The sequence below is a fragment of the Anoplolepis gracilipes genome, chromosome 16 (genome assembly GCF_047496725.1).
Source record: "Anoplolepis gracilipes chromosome 16, ASM4749672v1, whole genome shotgun sequence".
NCBI lineage: Eukaryota > Metazoa > Arthropoda > Insecta > Hymenoptera > Formicidae > Anoplolepis > Anoplolepis gracilipes.
This window is the reverse complement of record NC_132985.1, coordinates 551,815-571,053: the sequence shown is the minus strand read 5'-3', so window position 1 is coordinate 571,053 and position 19,239 is coordinate 551,815. Positions and strand designations below refer to the sequence as shown.

At 29.6% G+C, this 19,239-nt stretch overlaps 4 protein-coding genes across 6 annotated transcripts in view; 3 read left to right on the top strand and 1 right to left on the bottom strand.

Annotated features, from left to right (window-relative positions):
• The window catches only part of LOC140674375 (uncharacterized), a 204,455-nt gene that overhangs the window by 116,851 nt on the left and 68,365 nt on the right, over positions 1-19,239 (bottom strand). The window lies entirely within an intron of this gene.
• Positions 1-19,239, top strand: part of LOC140674374 (uncharacterized) — a 168,311-nt gene that overhangs the window by 105,670 nt on the left and 43,402 nt on the right. The window lies entirely within an intron of this gene.
• On the top strand, positions 950-7,924 carry LOC140674379 (uncharacterized). Its single transcript, XM_072907863.1, has 7 exons — positions 950-1,545; positions 1,784-2,033; positions 2,909-3,018; positions 3,342-3,461; positions 3,608-3,757; positions 3,844-3,903; positions 4,863-7,924. The coding sequence occupies exons 1-7, from the start codon at positions 1,431-1,433 to the stop codon at positions 5,036-5,038; spliced, it is 981 nt and encodes a 326-aa protein (XP_072763964.1). The 5' UTR covers positions 950-1,430; the 3' UTR covers positions 5,039-7,924.
• On the top strand, positions 10,433-15,256 carry LOC140674380 (uncharacterized). Its single transcript, XM_072907864.1, has 7 exons — positions 10,433-10,593; positions 11,280-11,523; positions 11,625-11,728; positions 12,651-12,770; positions 13,343-13,492; positions 13,568-13,633; positions 14,229-15,256. Exons 1-7 carry the CDS (start codon positions 10,515-10,517, stop codon positions 14,405-14,407), a joined length of 942 nt encoding a protein of 313 aa, XP_072763965.1. The 5' UTR covers positions 10,433-10,514; the 3' UTR covers positions 14,408-15,256.

Below are 19,239 nucleotides of genomic sequence, written 5' to 3'. Positions count from 1 at the left end.
GACTAACGATCCAATCCCTCGAATGCGATAAATCAGTTTCCCGAGTGGGTGAACTTATTCGGCTTACATCGGTCGAGTCGCTATAACCGAGTGTAATGGCGAACATTCGGTCCGGGAACATGTAACGTACTGGCGGACAACGTATATAATAAATTCGCAGTTATGAGTCAGTTCTGTGGCCTACTACTACTACTACTTTCATGATTTACGGGATAACGGTTAATGACATTGCGTTTCGAGTGTCGGAATGAAAAATTCATTTCTAATCTTTGCGATCGTCCGAAAAAGCATTACCTGCCCATCATTGTGATTTGTAGTTGCAGTTCGATAAACACTTTACTGAAACGATATTTGCAATATTATATCTAACACACACACATACACACACACACACACACACAATATATATATTATATTATATATTGATAATAATATCTTATTACAACATTGTTTTACCTTAAGTTTATTTGACACGTTCACTCGATTTCGCACGTTTACTTCGTGCGATTAATTATCATTTTGGTGCATGGAAGATCACGTTCGCGGTATTAATATTTGTTTTGCAGTCGGTGTCTGTTTGCAAAATGATAATACTTGTTTCGGATATATCGCGGTATTCGATTCAGATAATTCCATAATTCATCTAAAGTGTACATACGTTCCCCCACGGAGAGCGTTAATTTCAACCTTCTTAATTATGTAACTTATGTAACCGGATGATTCAAACTTTGCTCGAAGGACTTTAAAGTGACGGATAAATTATTTATTTTTTCGGATCATATGTCTGATTAATCATTACTCATTTCTCTGACTTTCAAATATTTAATATAAGATTGTATAACCGGAAGCATTAATGTCTTACGGGACATTTACACTTAACGATTAAATTTTTCTCTAATATTTAAGAAACATATATTATCATTTAAATAAATAATATAATAAATAAGTAATATTTTAATAATATGTTTAAACTGTTATATTTTGTGAAAAAAATGGAAAGTATTCGTAAATTTTTCACGTCGTAAAATCTCTGCGTGAATGTGAACGCATTAGTAAAAGCATTGTATATATTAAACTTTCCCATATGTATATTCGGATCTTTACTTTACATCGAACTTGTATTTTTTTTTTTTTTTTTTTGTTATCTAATTGTTTCATTATTTTTTTCATGTGAAAATGTTTCCTCTTTCTCTGTATATTCATTTCTATATGTCTCTGACAAACAGATTTTATCTATTTCTCTTATTCTTCCCATATTATCTCATTCTGTTCGTTCATATTTTTTTTTTTTCGTTCTCGCACATACACATATTTTCACGCTTTTCCACGCTCTTCTTCTCCCATTCGTGGGTTGATCATTCCTCTCGCATTTCGATCCCTCTCCAAATAGCAACCGCGAAAGAACAGAAGTAATAAATACTGCAACACGGATGGCAAAGAGCAATAAAGTTCTTGCGCCGTGCCCGATCATGTCGCGCTATGTTTTTCTTGTTCAAATATATGTCTACGTGGCATTCGTCATCGCCGTCGTCACGGCTGACCAGGGTGAGATTTAAGGAAAAAGCGATGCTTTACTTCCTGTCACTTTTAATTTCATTTTTACTATTTTCGGAATAATCATCTCATCTGAAATTAATCTGTCATTACATGGATGGATTTAAAATTCCTGCTACAAAATTGGTAGAGCTAAAATCAATCATTTATATAATAATAATTGTAGATCATCTATCTATAATCTATAGCATTATTTTTTATCAAACCTTTTCGACTCTTTTTTGTAAAGAGAAATGCGATAAAACGAAATGCCCGGGACCGTTACGATATTACGAGTCTCTCGGCTGCAAACCTGTGTACGAAAATGAAGGTGACTGTTGCGCAAAGAAATATAATTGTGATCATCTAAAGAAGAGATCTACGAACAAGTGCTATGTTAATGGTAAAGAGTACGAGATTGGTGAAGATCTTAAAGATGAAGATGCGAATCCATGTGACATCGCTTGCACTTGCAGACGTGGATGGAATGAGGATGGAGTGTAAGTACAATTTTAACATAGATAAATCATTTTAAAGTACACACCCAAAAATAATTTTTACGATGAACGGAACATGTATATATACGACTATCTAATTGTAAGTTATTCTTATTTAGCATGCATTCTGTTTAGCAGCGAAAATCAACGAAAAAATAATTCGGTCATCAAATAGCAAAAAAAAGTGAGAATAACACTTTTCATATTTTTCAATATTTAAAATAATTATTTAGTATTATAGTTATTATTATAAATTATTCCAATACATATGTATGTGTATGTAGAAAATATTCTATTTTTTATAGTGCAATGAATACATTTAAAAAATATGAATAACGCGCTGTCAGTCCCAGTTATTTTATTTTTAAAAGTGTTTTTTTTCTTTCTGCAACAATTCAATTTGACAATCATGAGTATGTAATACGAATATCAGTCGTTTGGTGCATTTTCTTTTGATATTATGAAAAATTCGTGTCACATTATTCAAATTACATTCTCTCATCTCAATAGTTCAGAATTATTCCATCGTAGCAACACGTGTCAGATATGTGGACATAATTGGCATCTTGCATGGAATTTGTTAATATTAGTAAAATCGCGTTTTTTTATAACCGTTTAATTGACGGATTTTGCGCTTATCAAATAACTTCATGTCATTCATTGGAAAATTCATTGGAAAATTTATTTACTCTAGATTTTATATTATATTTTATTTACTTCACACTTTCATTTATAAATTGTTGTGCCTTTCAATCAAATTTATTTAAACAAACATACCAAATTTTGATTGTATCAATAAAGCCAGATTATATAGTATATAATATAAAAATTAATTGTAATGATTCTGTTTATTCAAATTATATAATCTTTTTGAGTAGTGCTGCGTTTGTATGTGCTAACGTTAATTGTGTTTACGGCCTAACACAACCTGGTTGTTATAAACGGGGAGACCTGTCAAAATGTTGTGACGATGGAAAGGAAATTTGTCGTAAGTGCATTATCTTTATCTAATGTCTAAATTATTTATATATGTATATTCATATACATATATATATATATATATATACACAAAATTTATAAATAGATTATTGCACATCGAAATTAGCTGTATAAAAAAATTGCATATTAGAAAGCTTATTATAATATACATATACATATATTTTTATTATTATTATTATTAAAACTCAATGCACAAATAATGATTTAGCAAATCAAACATTATATTTCTTAGTACAATTAATTAAATAGTAATTAATAGCATATATATTCGTATAATATGAATATATAAATAAAATTCTTTATATGTTTCAGCTGAGAAACTGGAAGACAGAGCAACTTGCGTTGTAGATGGAGAAATATATAAAGATGGCGAGTATTTCGAAGTGAAGAATGAACCAGAATTGAATTGTATTTGTCAACCGGGATACGAAGGTAAAAATGTATATTTTAATCATTTTTTAATAAATTTACTTAATAACTTATTATATATTTTTAATTCACAGATAATCAAAATTTTCAATCAAAATCCTCTTAAACTACATCTATATCGATTTTAATTGGGGATTTAATATTTTCAGGTAAAAATATTGAGCCTTTCTGTGTCAAACCCAAACGTCCATATTGCAATCCTGAATTCCGTGATGCAAGTGACATTTATCAAAACTGCGCTCCAGTATTTTATAACAATCAATTGCCTCAAATCGATTGTCATTTGAGCACAAAATGTCGTAAGTTTCCGAGAAACGTTTTTAAGTGTTATGCGTAATTTATCACCGTATTACTTATATCTGAATTATTTTGTTGTATTTTTCAGAGAATGCTAATGACATAGTAATTCATAATCACAACAATTTGAAACCTGGTGATTTAGATGGTACGTTTCATACTTATGTTATTAATTGTCAATGTCAAACTCTATGACGTAAATGTATCCGTGAAATATGTACTATATACATTATTGGTTTGACAACAAAATTATTCTTGCAATTTGTTGCAAAATATGGCTTAATCTTTGAAATGATGTTTTTTTTGCATTCAATTTACTCGACTTTAATTGCCTAGCTGCTATTTCAACACAAAATGCTGTAGTTTCTGAGAACGATTTTAAACGTTACAAACATTTTATCGCTATTCGTGTCCTTGTCATTTTTTCATAATCATCTTTCGGAACACGTACATTTACTTTTTTATTAATTTTGAATATTTCGTTTCTGGAGAGTATTTAATCATTTATCAAGTGTCTGTTTTCAAGTCAATTTTCAAGGAAATAATTTTTTATATTGAAATTTATTTTATATAAAGTTTACATTTGTGTATCTTGGCAGGACTGAAGAGACATACCTTTTTGTTTCGCACTAAAGATTTGATTTCATCTTTTCTTTTTTTTTCATTTTATTTATTTTACTTACTTTATTTACAATAGCGATACTTTTATTTTATGACATCAATTCAGCAATTACAAATATAGTGTGAAATAAATATGGGGTATATTGATACGCGTTTGAACATTCAAGCGATACTGATTACATCTATGCTATGAATCACGGCAAATAGAAGGTAATTGCGACAAACATTGCATGCGGGTAACGAACAACACGCTAAATCAATTTCCATAGCGTGTTATGATCCTATCCTAAATGAGACAACTAATTTTTAAATATAACTGTCATACTTTCAATTTAGTGAATGCAGAAAAATTTTGTTAGTAGTTTAATTAATGTGCTATTAGAATCTCTGACATTAGATATACAACACATATATAAAATTGAATATCTTTCTGTGATAGATTCAATTTAAAAAATATGATAATATATCGAGAGTTCTTTCTTTTAGATGACAACGTATGTCTGTTTGGTAACATGAAGATGCATATTGGCGACGAACTAAATAGAGATACGGATTATATTTCCGTTTGTGTTAAATGTATTTGCGAAGTGCCGCCTGTACCAACTTGTCAACATTTGCCAGATGACGAATGCGATGTTACAAAGCATCGTCCATTTTTTTAATCGACACATAAATTCTACAATATCCTAATTATTTTTGTCTTATGCGTGTCTTTCTCTCTCTCTCTCTCTCTCTCAAGATCTTTTTAAAATACTTACAAAAACTTTCAATAATAAAAAAAATTAATGAATACATCTTTAGGAATATATAAAAATTGCTTATTAATTATTAATATATAATTAATTACTGTTATGTACAATAAAAAAGATATTATTCAAAAAAAACTGTACAGAAAAAATTCCATTCGCCTTTGTGAATCTGTACTCGGATAATTATTTAAACGATATAGTTGCGATTTGAAAGATACTTTTTGATACTAATTGAAAGGTATTTGTATGATATTTGAAAAATATAAAAAGTGTATTATTTTATTATAAAATTATTTTATCGTTAATCCATTTGACACGTTTACTCGATTTCGCACATTACTTTATGATTAATTATAATCTTAGCATATGGGAGAGAGATCATGTTTACAGTATTAATATTTGGCTTAGTCGGTGCTCGCTTGCAGAATGGTAATGTATCGCGGATATTACGATATATTTCATCCAGATAATCCACAATTCATCCAAAGTATACGTATTATCTAATAAAAGTTTTAGGTACAGATCTACTTAATTATGTAATTTGCATAATTGGATATACAAACTTTGTTTAAATTCATTAGGAATAAGGAATTAAAAGTGTTTTATAGCAAAAGCATTGGCTGATTTGGACTAAACTGTGCTTCACGTGAAAAATTGTAATGTACGTACAGTCTCTTTTCTGTTTACATATTGTATTTTTGACATAATTTTTACATAAATATTTAAAAAAATATAAAAAAATAATGTAAGAAAGAGAGAGAGAGAGAGAGAGAGAGAGAGAGAGAGAGAGAGAGAGGGAGAGGGATCTCTGATTAAGACATAAACAAATGTTAATCAGTACCTTCTGCAATATATATTGTGTTAAGATTATAATTAGAAATCTCCATATATATATTAATGTATAATAAATAATTACCATGTTTTCTTCTTGTTCGTATATTCGTAATTATCAATGTTGTTTTATAACGATTATTTTATATTGATCTTTTTTTCATTCCTTCTTTTATTCATGCTTCATTCAGTTCTTTTGCATACTCTTTTTATCTTTTTACCCACGTTTGTACATATCACTTTTTTTCCTATTGATGCGTTGATTATTTCTTTCAGAATCATTTCCGATCTTTCTGCGAACCTAACCGACGGCCGCGATCGAATAGAGGTATAAATAATGCAGTGTGGACACTAAAGTCGATAAAACTTTTGTATGGTGCTCAATCATGTCGCGTCATGTTTTTCTCTTATTCAGGTATACGCCTACGTGGCTTTCATTGTCGTTATCATGATTGACTAAAATAAGTTGTTAAAAAAATTACATTTTTTCTTGCGAAAAAATAACTTGAAATTTTTAAACTACTCTAAAGATAATCTAAAAAATTAACGTCTTATTAAAACGACAGACTTGAAATCATTGCAATCTATGATTCTATAATTCTTTCTTTCTTCTGAAGAAGAATGCGAATCTATCGATGTATTATAAGGCTGCAAGTTGATAAGTTTATGTACGAAAACTAAGGCGACGGTTACGCGACAAGTTACAACTTGTGACCATCTGAAAAGCGAGATCTATGAACAAGTGTTACGTCAACGGCAATGAATAAGAGATCGGTGAAAATCTTGAGGCTAAAGACGCAAACTCTTGCGACATCAGTTGTACTTGCAAACGCGAATGGACGACGGCAGAGTATAAGTACAATTTTAAAATATAAGTAAATTATTTTAACATATAAATCCGATTAAAATTTAACATATACATGTAATACGTAATATTCATTCAAATCTTCGTTCAATGGAACATACCATATATATAAGACGCAGCAGAAATTATTTTTATTTGATATTCTGTTTATCGTACAATTTTAAGTAATCATCGAATAAATACGCACTGCTAATTTCACATATCGTTTCACATTTTACTCCAAGGGCCTTCAATATATGTTTTTGTAAATATCGCAGCAATTGTGAATACATATTTAATACAGCCATCAGTGTACAGTACATTTTCTTCCGATATTATGATATGCGATATACTGAAAGATTCATATACGATGTCATATTATTCAAATTGCATCACATTTTCTCGTATACGTCGACAGTCGGGATTATTCTGTCATAATAGCACGTGTCAGATGTATGGGTATAACTCACATCTTTTGCATGGAATTTCTATCTATTAGCATAAAATATCGTTTCGCGTGATTTATTATCATTTCTTGCTGTTTAATATTTAATATGTTTTATTTATCAAATAATTTTACGTACACGTCGTTTACCGGAAAATTTATTTACTTCATAGGGGTTTCAAAGATTTCTTGTCTATAAATAATCGTTCAAAAAAAAAATTGATTTTAAATCTATTTTATCAAATATTATTTAAAATTAAATAAAAATATGAATTTATCGTGCCAATTAGATAATTACAGACAATATATAAGAACGAAATTATTAGGTCTTTATTATTTGAATCATATATAACCTTGTTGAATAGTGCCGGGTACACGCACGTGTCGATTGTTTTGATGAACCTTTAAAAGAACCTAGAGTTCGAGAGATCCATTAAAATATTATTATATATCCGAACAAGAAGTTTGTCATAAACACAATCTCAATCAAATGTCACAAATTATTCACCATGATTGAGGCAATTATTATGTAAAAATTATCTATATTAAGATTGCGTATAAAAAGTAGAGTAATAAATAAATTTTTTTTTTATTAAAATTCGATTTAAATATTTATTCAATAAAACGTACTATTGCTTAGTTTTATTAGATAAACTTAATATTGATGCATATACACACATCACATAATATAAATTTAAATAAAATAAAAAAATTACCTGTTTTTACCTGATAAACCGAAAGAGAGTTCTATTTGTTATATAAATGGATATGTGTGAAGATGACGAGCATTTCTTGTACAATGCATTATATTTGAATTGCATCTGCCAATCGAAATATGCGAAGCGGAAACAAGAGATAATATTATTCGTACAATACAATACTGTGCTCCAGTTATAACAATCAACCATCTCAAATTATTTATTATCACATAAATACAAGATATTATCAGTTTCCGAGACCAATTTCGAACGTTATAATCATCGTTGTGTTATTCACATTATAACACTTATCGAATTTTTCAAGATACACTAATGATATCATCATTCAAACCTATTCGAATCCTATAAGGATTCGAGTGGTTTTATATACCTACTTAAATGCATAAATTTATTTTGCAATATGCACGTAATATATATCCGCGCGATAATTGTATATCAAGCTAAAAAGAAGATTATCACAATCCGTTAGAAAATATCTGCAACGTATGCTGGACGTTGATAGGATTTAATTCGTTGCCTCGTATTCAACAACAATTCTTCCATAAAGCAATACGTTGTCAATTAATCTTTACTAGTTTCCAATTATTGAATCATTCATTAAGCATACGATTAGATTAGATTCTTAAATTACGCTAATAAATTTTTGAAATTGAAATCTTTTTCATACATCATGTGTGAAAAATAAAATTTAGATCCGTGTATTTTAGCATAACTTGAGAGACAAATTTGTACTTAAAAGATCCAGTTTTATCTCTTTTTTTTTTTTTTTAATTTTATGAATATATAAAATAGAGATATACACGATGTATGCGAATCAATTCAGCAATTACGAATATAGTGTGAGATATAAATGAGGCATTCACATGCGTTTGAACGCTCAAGCGACTAATTACGACTGCGCTATGAATCGCGGTAAATAGGAGGTAATTGCGACAAATATTGCACGTGGATAACGAACAACACGCTAAATCAATTTCTGTAGCACATCAATAATATATTATAATCCCATAAAATATGAGACATATAATTTAAAAACATAATTAATTTTGTTATCGTTCTAAATTTAGCAAATAGAAAATATAGACATTGCGAGATTTGAAGATAAATCAATTGATGTATTATTAATGTTTTTAACATTCAATAATCGAAAAAATGTGAAAATTTATCAGACTGATGTTTTTCTTTTTATTTATTAATATTTATTTTTTTTAAAGAAGAGCGTATGTTTATTCGATAATTTAAAGATGATGACGAATGAATGAGATTATATATAGTTCCGTTTGTGTTAAGTGCATTCTTAAAATATCACCTTTAGGAATTTCCCATCGTTTATCGGATAACCAATATGACGTCAGGAAGCATTATCAATTTTCTTAGTTGACATAAATAGAACTATTTTTGTAACACTATTTTTTTTTAAAGAAGAGCGTATGATTAGTCGATAATTTAAAGATGATGACGAATGAATGAGATTATATAGCTCCGTTTGTGTTAAGTGCATTCTTAAAATATCACCTTTAGGAATTTCCCATCGTTTATCGGATAACCAATATGACGTCAGGAAGCATTATCAATTTTCTTAATTGACATAAATAGAACTATTTTTGTAACACTATTCAAAATCTTGTAAAATCTATTTAGTATCTGTAAAAACGATTAAAATTGTAATAAAAATTAATATTTCAAAAAAAAAGGAAAATGAAAACATTATTAATTATTTATATCCAAATGATTAATGTCATAAGTGACAAAAAATCTTTTTGAAAAGAAACTATAACATTGTACGAGCCACGTTAAAATTCTACAATTTCTGTATTATATTCTAATCGCTAAAAATATTTTACTGCAGTAACCTCTATTGATGATGATAAACCTCTATTGTTGTATTGACAAATGTTGACAACTTTCATATAATTTAAAATACAAAATATTGTAATAAATTTAATAAAATACGAAGTATTGTAATAGAAATTCACACAAAGCAAAATTCAAGGTAAGAGAGATAATTTGTTTGATCATCATGGTAGTTACGTAATTTGAATGGATATACAATGACGACTGATAAAGCAAATTATCCTCCACTTTTCCCCTTTGTCTATTTATAGTATTCTATCCTTTATGTTTAAAACATTTCCTTCCTTCTTGTTGCTCATCAAATTTTCCTTCAGCGCTCTCTCTCTCTCTCTCTCTCTCTCTCTCTCTCTCTCTCTCTCTCTCTCTTTCTCTCTCTATTTCTCTCTACAGATTCTCTTTCGCATTCATTTTCATTCCTCTCTAGTCCGTCTATATATTCGTGTCTCCCTCTGCTCTTAGACATTTTCCGACACTCATACGTGTGTTTCATCTCGCTCCGATACACATACAATCCGATACGCGTACGCGTATTATTTCTTCTCCTTCCACATTACATCATATATATCTCTGTCAATCTTGTATATATATTATCTCTCTCTCGGGGCCACTTTCAATCCCTCCCAAATCGACTAGTCACTCGAAGTATAAATAACGCAGCGCGGACATATATCGTCAAAGTTTTCACGCTGCTCGATCATGACACGTCGTGGCTGTCCTTCTCTTATTCAGACATGTGCCTATCTGGCGTTCTTCGCCACGGTCGTAATCGGCCAAGGTGAGTCGCAAATAACAGAGAAGAAGATGCTCGAGCGATCGGTTATTGAGGGAGTGTTTTTTGAATATTTCACCGTAATTGTGAAGCAATAATTAAAAAATAAGTTTTTTTCAATTCGGTATTTTGATGTGATTTTAGGATACAGCGTGAGTTAAGAATAACGAATTTATAATAAAATCGAATTAGAACGATATAATATGAATAGTAAAGTAAATGGTGAATTCTTGCATAAAAAAACATGCAAATGCCAAAATTATTAAATGTTTTAATTCGATGTTTATTAAATGTTTTACAGATATACGTTGCATTTGTAAAACATTTTATCACATTATCAAAACATTTTTATGTACCACAATAAAAATAACTTACATTAAAATATATCTAATGTAATAACCACTTCATTACGTAATCTGTTAATTAAGAATTTATTTTATCAATTCTTGCGAGATTTGAAAACAAGATGTTTCCGGCGTTTTTTCGAAAATGTCAATCTAATTTGATAAATGGTTGAATTTTGATTTTATGAATAATTCTATCTATTGTATAATTCTGCCGCAATTAAAATTAACTTCTCGCTATATGAAATTTCACGCTGTACCTTTAAGCACGCAAGTTAATAATCATTTGATTTCATCTAAAACTATGATTTTTTTATCAAAGTCTTTTGGTCCTTTCTTTTCAAAAAGAGGAGTGCGATAAAACAAAATGTCCGGGTCCACTGGCGTATTACGAGGCGCTCGGTTGTACACCTGTATATAAAAAAGAGGATAATTGTTGCGCGACAAAATATAACTGTGATCATCTGAAAGAGAGATCCAAGACCAAGTGTTACGTCAACGGTAAAGAGTATGAGATCGGACAGCCTCTCAAAGAGGAGGATGCGAATCCTTGCGATGTCTCTTGCACTTGCAGAAGCGGATATGATGGAATGTAAGTACGACTTAACATTTGTCTTAATTATTTCACTTATGGTTAGAGCATTTAAATCACCAAGTTTTCACTTATTTAAACCAAGCTACTTTTTCTGACAGTGCCGCATTTAATTGCGCCGAAGTCGATTGTTTCTTTGGACGTGTAAAACCTGGTTGCTACAGAAAACATTCTCCATCACTTTGTTGTCCCGAAGAAATCTGTCGTAAGTATAGTTTTTTCAAAAGTTATAAATTTTTTATATATATTTGCGATAATTGTTGTTACTTATATGTAATTACACTTACATGTGATTATTACTCGAAAGGTATATATGGTACATACATATTATAATATTAATATATTAAAGATGGATGAATTAAATTTCATACCAATTATTCTTTTTTAATTGTTCTCTTTAGTGATTGAAATAATAATTAATATAGATTCGCAATGTATATATGTTTTTGTTTACCCAAGAAAAAATGGTCATAATATGGTCAAATATAAACACATATAATTAGATATAAAAAAATCTGAGAACATATGTAATTTTATATAATCACATATAATAATATTCGAAAAATGGCGCGATATGATCTTATATGATCACATCTTTACATAATCATATTTGGTTAAATCTAATTATATATGAAAACAGATCTAGTCAAATATGATTATATAAAAATAAGAGCATATCACGCCAAATTTCAGATATTATTATATATGATCAAATCACATCGCGTCAAAATTCTGATTTAATTATATATGGACAAATTATATTACATATGATCAGATTGCGTCCAAATTTCGGATTTAATTATATATAATCGTATATAATCATAATATGTTCATTTTTTCTCGGGTAGGGTATCTTAAAGTGGCAAATGCTTTCTTTTTGAAAATGACATTTCTGACATTAAAAATATAGTAATTTCCTCATTAAATTATTACAAATATAATGTCAATATACATATATTTGAACTGTATTATTCAAATAGTTATAAAATAAAATTGTTTCAGTAAATTTTAGTTTACAAGTAGTACACGCATACATATTAGATTAATGCATTTGTCGCGAGTACACTTCTATCGTAAAGTATACTCTATACGTAATATTTAATTAAATAAAAATATTTATGTCACAGCTGAAAATCTTGGAGAAAGACCTACCTGCAATGTAAACGGAAAGATATATCAAGATGGAGAATACTTTAAGGTAGAAAGTGACCCGGATTTAAACTGTGTGTGCCAAGAAGGATATCAAGGTAAGGATTGTTTCAAATAAGTATACTATTTTCAATTACTTTAAATTTTGCAATATTAACTATTTTGATTATTTTGTATATAAAGTACGTTTGCAGTATAAGCATATGATTATGTTTATTGATATATTATAATATATAGGAATGACTATATATATAATGAGTTTTTATTTTATTGTCGATATAAATTAATTCGTAGCTTCATATGCAACGGGTAAAATTTTTATAACAAATATAAATGGATTGTTAATTTCGATCAAATTGATGTAATATATTATAGTGTAGTAACTTAAGGATGCCATATACTTTATTGAATGAAAAATTAAATATTTATTAATTATTATAAAATATTAGTATATTATATTTATATATATTATATATAAAATATAATAAATATTGTATAAATATAATACTCTTATTAATATTTAACAATTAAATATTTACAAAAGTGTATATTTATCATAGTTAAATTCGTGTAGATTTATATCGCAATAATATAAATATTAATCTTAAAACATATTCCTAATTCAAATTGATGTAAAATCTAAATATATTCTGGATCAACAAATTTTTAGGAGAAAATGTCGAACCTTTCTGCATGAAACCTAAACGTTCATATTGCAGTCCCGATTTCCGTGATGCGAGCGACATTTTTAATAAGTGCGCTCCTGTTTATTATTCCAGTCAAGCACCACAGACCAGTTGCAGCGTGTTTTCGAGATGTCGTAAGTTCATGATACGCGATTTTGCGTTCTAAGCACATAACATGACTTTGTCCGAGTTTATCTTTTATTTTTTAGAAAACAATAACGACACTGTCGTCCATAAGGAAGATGGTTCGAAGTCTGCTGACAAAACTTCTAACGGTACGTCTCTATTCATTATTCATTATTACAAGTGAGATATAGAATGGATATATAAATATCCAAATCGTTCAATATTTTCTCATTAATTTCATTAGTCATGTATCAACTCAGAGAGTGTAAAGATTTATTATCTCGTACGTGTTAATTCATTTATTGAACTGGCACAGCTTTAATTTGCAACGACAAGTGAACGTTGTATAAAATATAAATGATTTGATATGCATTTGAACATTGAAGCGATGCTAATTACGACTGTGCTTTAAATGGCATGAAATGAGAGTTAATTGCGAGAAACGCTGCACGCAGAAACGGGCAGCGAGAAGCAATGCCCCAATCAATTTCCGTCGCCGTTCTATAAAATGATCATTGATTTAATCATCGTTATGAGTTTACAAAACGTAAGAAATTATGTTGTAGACGTATTAGTTGACACGCCATTAATTCTGTCGCTTTGAAATTAATCGACTGAAACTTTACACTCTATAATGATTATACTATAATACGTAACTTGACAAGAATTGTACTCTCTTGCAAGATATTTTATCACATAAAGTACAATTATATAATTATATAACTGAAATTTTATTTCTTTCAGATGAGGACGTTTGTTATTTCGGCAACTTGAACATGCATGTCGGTGATGAACTGAATCAAGCTACAGATTATAGCTCTGGGTGTATTAAATGTGTTTGCGAGATACCGCCTGTACCCACCTGTCAGCGTTTCTCGAATAACGAATGCGACGTCACACAGCATCCGCCATTCCAATTTTAATTCTTTCAAAATCTGTGATAATAAGATTGCTTGCATAACTAGACTCATTGTCAGAATTGCATTAATTTTTTATTTACTTTGTTATTAATAAACTATAATTTTTAAAGCAATCAATAAATTAAGATATGACATTTCGCGTATCTATCAAAAAAAACATCTTTATTTTGATACTATTGCTACAATTTCTTGTAAGTTATCAGTCTTGTTATGCAACATTTATAAAAATTATTAAATCACTGATTATGCGTATATTAGCACTTAATGATGCCAATGCTACATTTCGTTGCTATAATCTCATATGATTAATATATTTATCAGATGAACTATCACATTTATAAAAATAAAAATATTGCATTGAAAGCGATATTCATAGCGATTATTGTGCTATCTTTTTTCACCAATGTGCGATGTTACGTTCGTCAGACTTATTCAGCTGATAATTTTCGCGGTCGTAAGTTTGCGATTATTACAAATGTGGATGCTCCTGCTGTAATAATCGCTTTACGCGCTCAACGAATCTAGATATCGTTCGTTGGTAGCGCGCATCTACGCGCGAGAATAAATTAGCGAGAGTCGTTTACACACTTTACGTTTAGTAATTTTTTATTTGAACTCCTAATAATATTAATCAATGGTTTTACCATTGATATTTTGCAAGCTCTTTTATATCGACATGACATAGGTTTACAGGTTTGCGCGATTTGCGATTTATTGCGATGTATCGAAATGTTCCCACCCCCTTGCATGAGAGGATGGATGCGTTTCAACGTTCGTTTAAACGAATATATGTAGTTTCTATAGTTTCTAATATAATTTGTACGAAATCAAATGATAAATCTCATAAATTACTGATTCGGCTTGTTAACTTGTGTGATAGAAAACAGATAAAAAAATCTCTATATATTGAAAATGATATATATATGAAAAAAAAAAAAAAAAAAAAAAAAAAAAAAAAAATAATTAATGCTAGTCTCTTAAAAACGAAACTACCCAATACATTTTCCAGTGACGAGATTAATAATTATTATCTCGATGTTTTCATAATGGTTATTAAGGAGCCGTCCTTTATTCTAATGGTTGCATAAAAGACTATTAATCTTCTTAGATTGAAAGATATTCTGATGTCGCATCTATTCTACTATCATAATTACTACGACATTAATTTCGCAATATTTACTACAAATAAGGATGAAAAATAATTAAAATCAACCTTTTTTGCTCATTTTTAATTTCTTAATGTCAGAACTTTTAGATATTTAAGAACATCGATTAGTAACTATATCTTTAGATATATAATGGAGATGTTTTGATCATGATTAATTATCAACTAATTTATCAACTAAATAAATACGCCAACAATTTCAGTTTTTCTTTCAGTTATATATTATTATTTTTTTTCTTTATTTGCTTGTTTTCTCTCTCATATGTTGGTATCTTTCAAATACAAGGACACAAATGCACTATAATTGATAAAATGAATCAACTCTCTCTCATCACAAACATCTTAAATACAAAAAATTCCCTCTATGTCTTCCTTTTTCTATTTCTTTCTCTCTGTCTTTTTCAGTTTTATTCTCTGAATTTGTATTCTTCAATTAATAGGCAAGAATTTTCTTGTTTTTTTCCTCATAATTCTTGTCATTTTTTAAATCACATATTTCAGTATTTTGTTAGCTCTTTTCCTTTTCCTTTTTTTATTTCTAACATATACACAGAGATCTCTTTTACTCTCCCTCTTCTTCATTTTCATTCATTATTTATCGTTGTTGTTTTTGACAGTACAAATATCGTGTAACAAGGGAAGGTTAAAATTTTCTGCAATTTTTGATAATGTCGTGTCATACGATAATGTGACAATCTTCTATTAAGAAATGCCCATTTGGCGTTTCTAGTCGTACAATTATTATAAAATTTTTGATTATATAATCAATCTTATTACACAATTCAATATTGTATTATAAATAGATAAAATGGATATAAGGATTTTTAATTATTATTAATACGTGGATTAATGTTATATTTCCTAAATAACTTTAAAACCTTAATACGCGTCAAAACCAATAACAGACTGGAAATTTTGATTCCAACAACGATCCAAACAATAGGGGAAATATCTCCGCTTCGCAACTCGACAGACGTGATTCCCATTGGTCGAGAAACAAAACGTGAATCGTACGCCAAGCACGCGCTGCAAACTTGCTGTAAACGACCTCTTGGGATGACAATAAATCGGCTATATTAAGTTCCGCTTAAGGTACAGCCCGGCACGGTCGTCGGAGTTACCGGAAGTAGGCGGCGACGGTCTTGAGGGCACCGGTGAAATATGAAGGATAGAATGAAAGAAGCATCGCGCGCGTTTCCGGAAGTTGCACCGTCAGGTTGTTCAATAGCGATCTGTTGGAAAATCACGACTGTCTGTCGCTGTGAATTTCAATGTACTAACGAACGCGCTGAGATAATTCTGTGATATAATCAAGAAAGAATTTATAGAATAAGCAATTAGAAGATATAAAATGTAAAAGCTTTCTTGAAGAGAGAGTGGAGGGAGGAAGAGAGAGAGAGAGAGAGAGAGAGAGAGAGAGAGAGAGAGAGAGAGAGAAAGAGAGAGAAAAAGAAAAAAAAGTTCGCCAACAGTAAATTGTAAGTCTATTAATTATTTTTCTCTTGAAATATGAATGCATTATCGGATTTTTATGTATTTCATAGTATTACCTTATAATTCTTATTTTATTTCACATTCTTATATGAATATTTTGTTATTTCAAAGTAATAAATGCAAAGAAAAATGAAACATTTATTATATATGTTCAAAAATGCAAATGTTCAAAAATAATTTCCTCCTAAATTTCATATTTTCTGTAGTTTTTATTCCTTTCCACTGTTCTACTTTTCTATGTAAAATATAAATTTTTTAAATTATTTATATGTAAAAAAAAGTGCATGCTACGAGAAAATGGTTACATATTCGCGAAAATCATATCAAATTCTTGAAAAATATATATTGTCTGTATATTTTCGTAATGCTTTTTCACGTTAAGCAGGAATACAGAAGTGCCTGACTGATGTCGATTTTTGCGGTGCGGCCGCCTACGTAAATTCTGCCTTTTTCGACTTTAAAATTCGAACGCAAAAATTATGAGCTTACGTAAAAGAATTTATCACTACGAACGTCTCCATAAAGCACTGTCTGTATTACTGTCAAGCTCCAAGTTCACCTTGCTAATATCGAGTAGATTAGTATACAGAACGTCTCGAGAAAAAGAAAAAAAAAACGCATGATAGCATTTTTATTATACGCGTAAGAGACAATTGATTCTTTTCTAATAAAAATTCAATCGATTTCATTAGCGCGAATTACTTAAAATTAATATTGACATTGATAAAATTTAAAATTCGAAATTGAAGAGGAAATCTAATTTTTTAAAGGTATAAATAAATAAGAGAACTTTTTAATTAAATCGCAAGAAATTTTATCTCGAAAGAAACTTGAAACATAATTATCGAGATATTTAATATTGGAAATCACAGAAGTTTTGTATTGAATACATTTTACTGTTGAGCAACAATCATTAATTTTTGTAAAGATGTACAGAAAAATAAATGTTATCAATTTTGCAATTTCAACTTAATAATTATTTTTATACGTATATTAATCAGAATGATACGTAATCGCAAAATTAATTACCAAACGATTCCATCAATGGACAACTTTCTGAGAAGTGTAAATGTCTAAGGTAGTAAGACAAACTAGTATCATTTGAAAGCGACCTTCGTACCCGCATGAACGTGGCCCGCATGTAAAACGGTACACTCTAAGAAACATGTCAAGCGAACTGATTAGCTGATGGATCGCCCGACACTATCAGGACAATCGGGACTATGTCTACCGACGTAGAGAGACGGATTCGACTGAATTCGAACAATGCAAGTCCTACAATCTACTGGAACTAATCCCACTATTGTCGTGCTAAATTTCTATACGAGATGCAGTTTGATGTAGTTCGCTGTACTTAATTGATTACTATGTATATGGACCATATCATGTTAACATAACATAATATTAACATTTAATCTATTGTTTAAGAATCCAAGGGTATCATAATCGTCATTAAAAGTTCGTATATAAAAAAAATTCCGGTTTGATCAGTCTTTAGTATTATAAATCATACACTATTAGGATTTTTCTGTTTAATTAAAAATTTACTTGGTGATCGAAAAAACATCACAGAATAATTCAACAGGATGGCATGAGCAGGAAAGAGCTCAAAATTTTTAATATATTAAAACGACATAGTTAACGCTTATCTATCCTACTTATCCCTGGCAAGCTTTTCGAAGTGAAATTAATTGCGCGGAAAAATGAATAGAGGAGAGAAGAATTTAAGGAAGTACACGATCAGAGATCAGCCTGGGGGCCGTATTGAAATTTAATTAATCCTCGCATAAGAAAAGAATTTCTCTTCCGTATCGCGACGGCAAGTTTTTAGTACCGAAAGTAAAGAAAGGCAGGTGTTTTTCCGACAAAGTGTCACAGTGCACAATGAAAAAATATCGAAAAAAAAAGCATGTATAAAATTAGAAGAGGCGCAGCCTGGTTCATGTATGGAATTAACACTCCGGAGAAGAAGCTGTCGTTAAAGTTCAAAATTCCACATGTGCAGCATAATGTACAATTCCATAAAATCCTCCCTCATACTATAATCCTAAATATAACATTTGTCAATTCAAAGCAGTAAGAAGCTCTATAAAATAATCTTTCTTTTTCATAAAAAAAAAAAAAGAAATCTGTTCAGTCTATTTATCTGCACTTTTGCTTTTCAATAACCACGAAT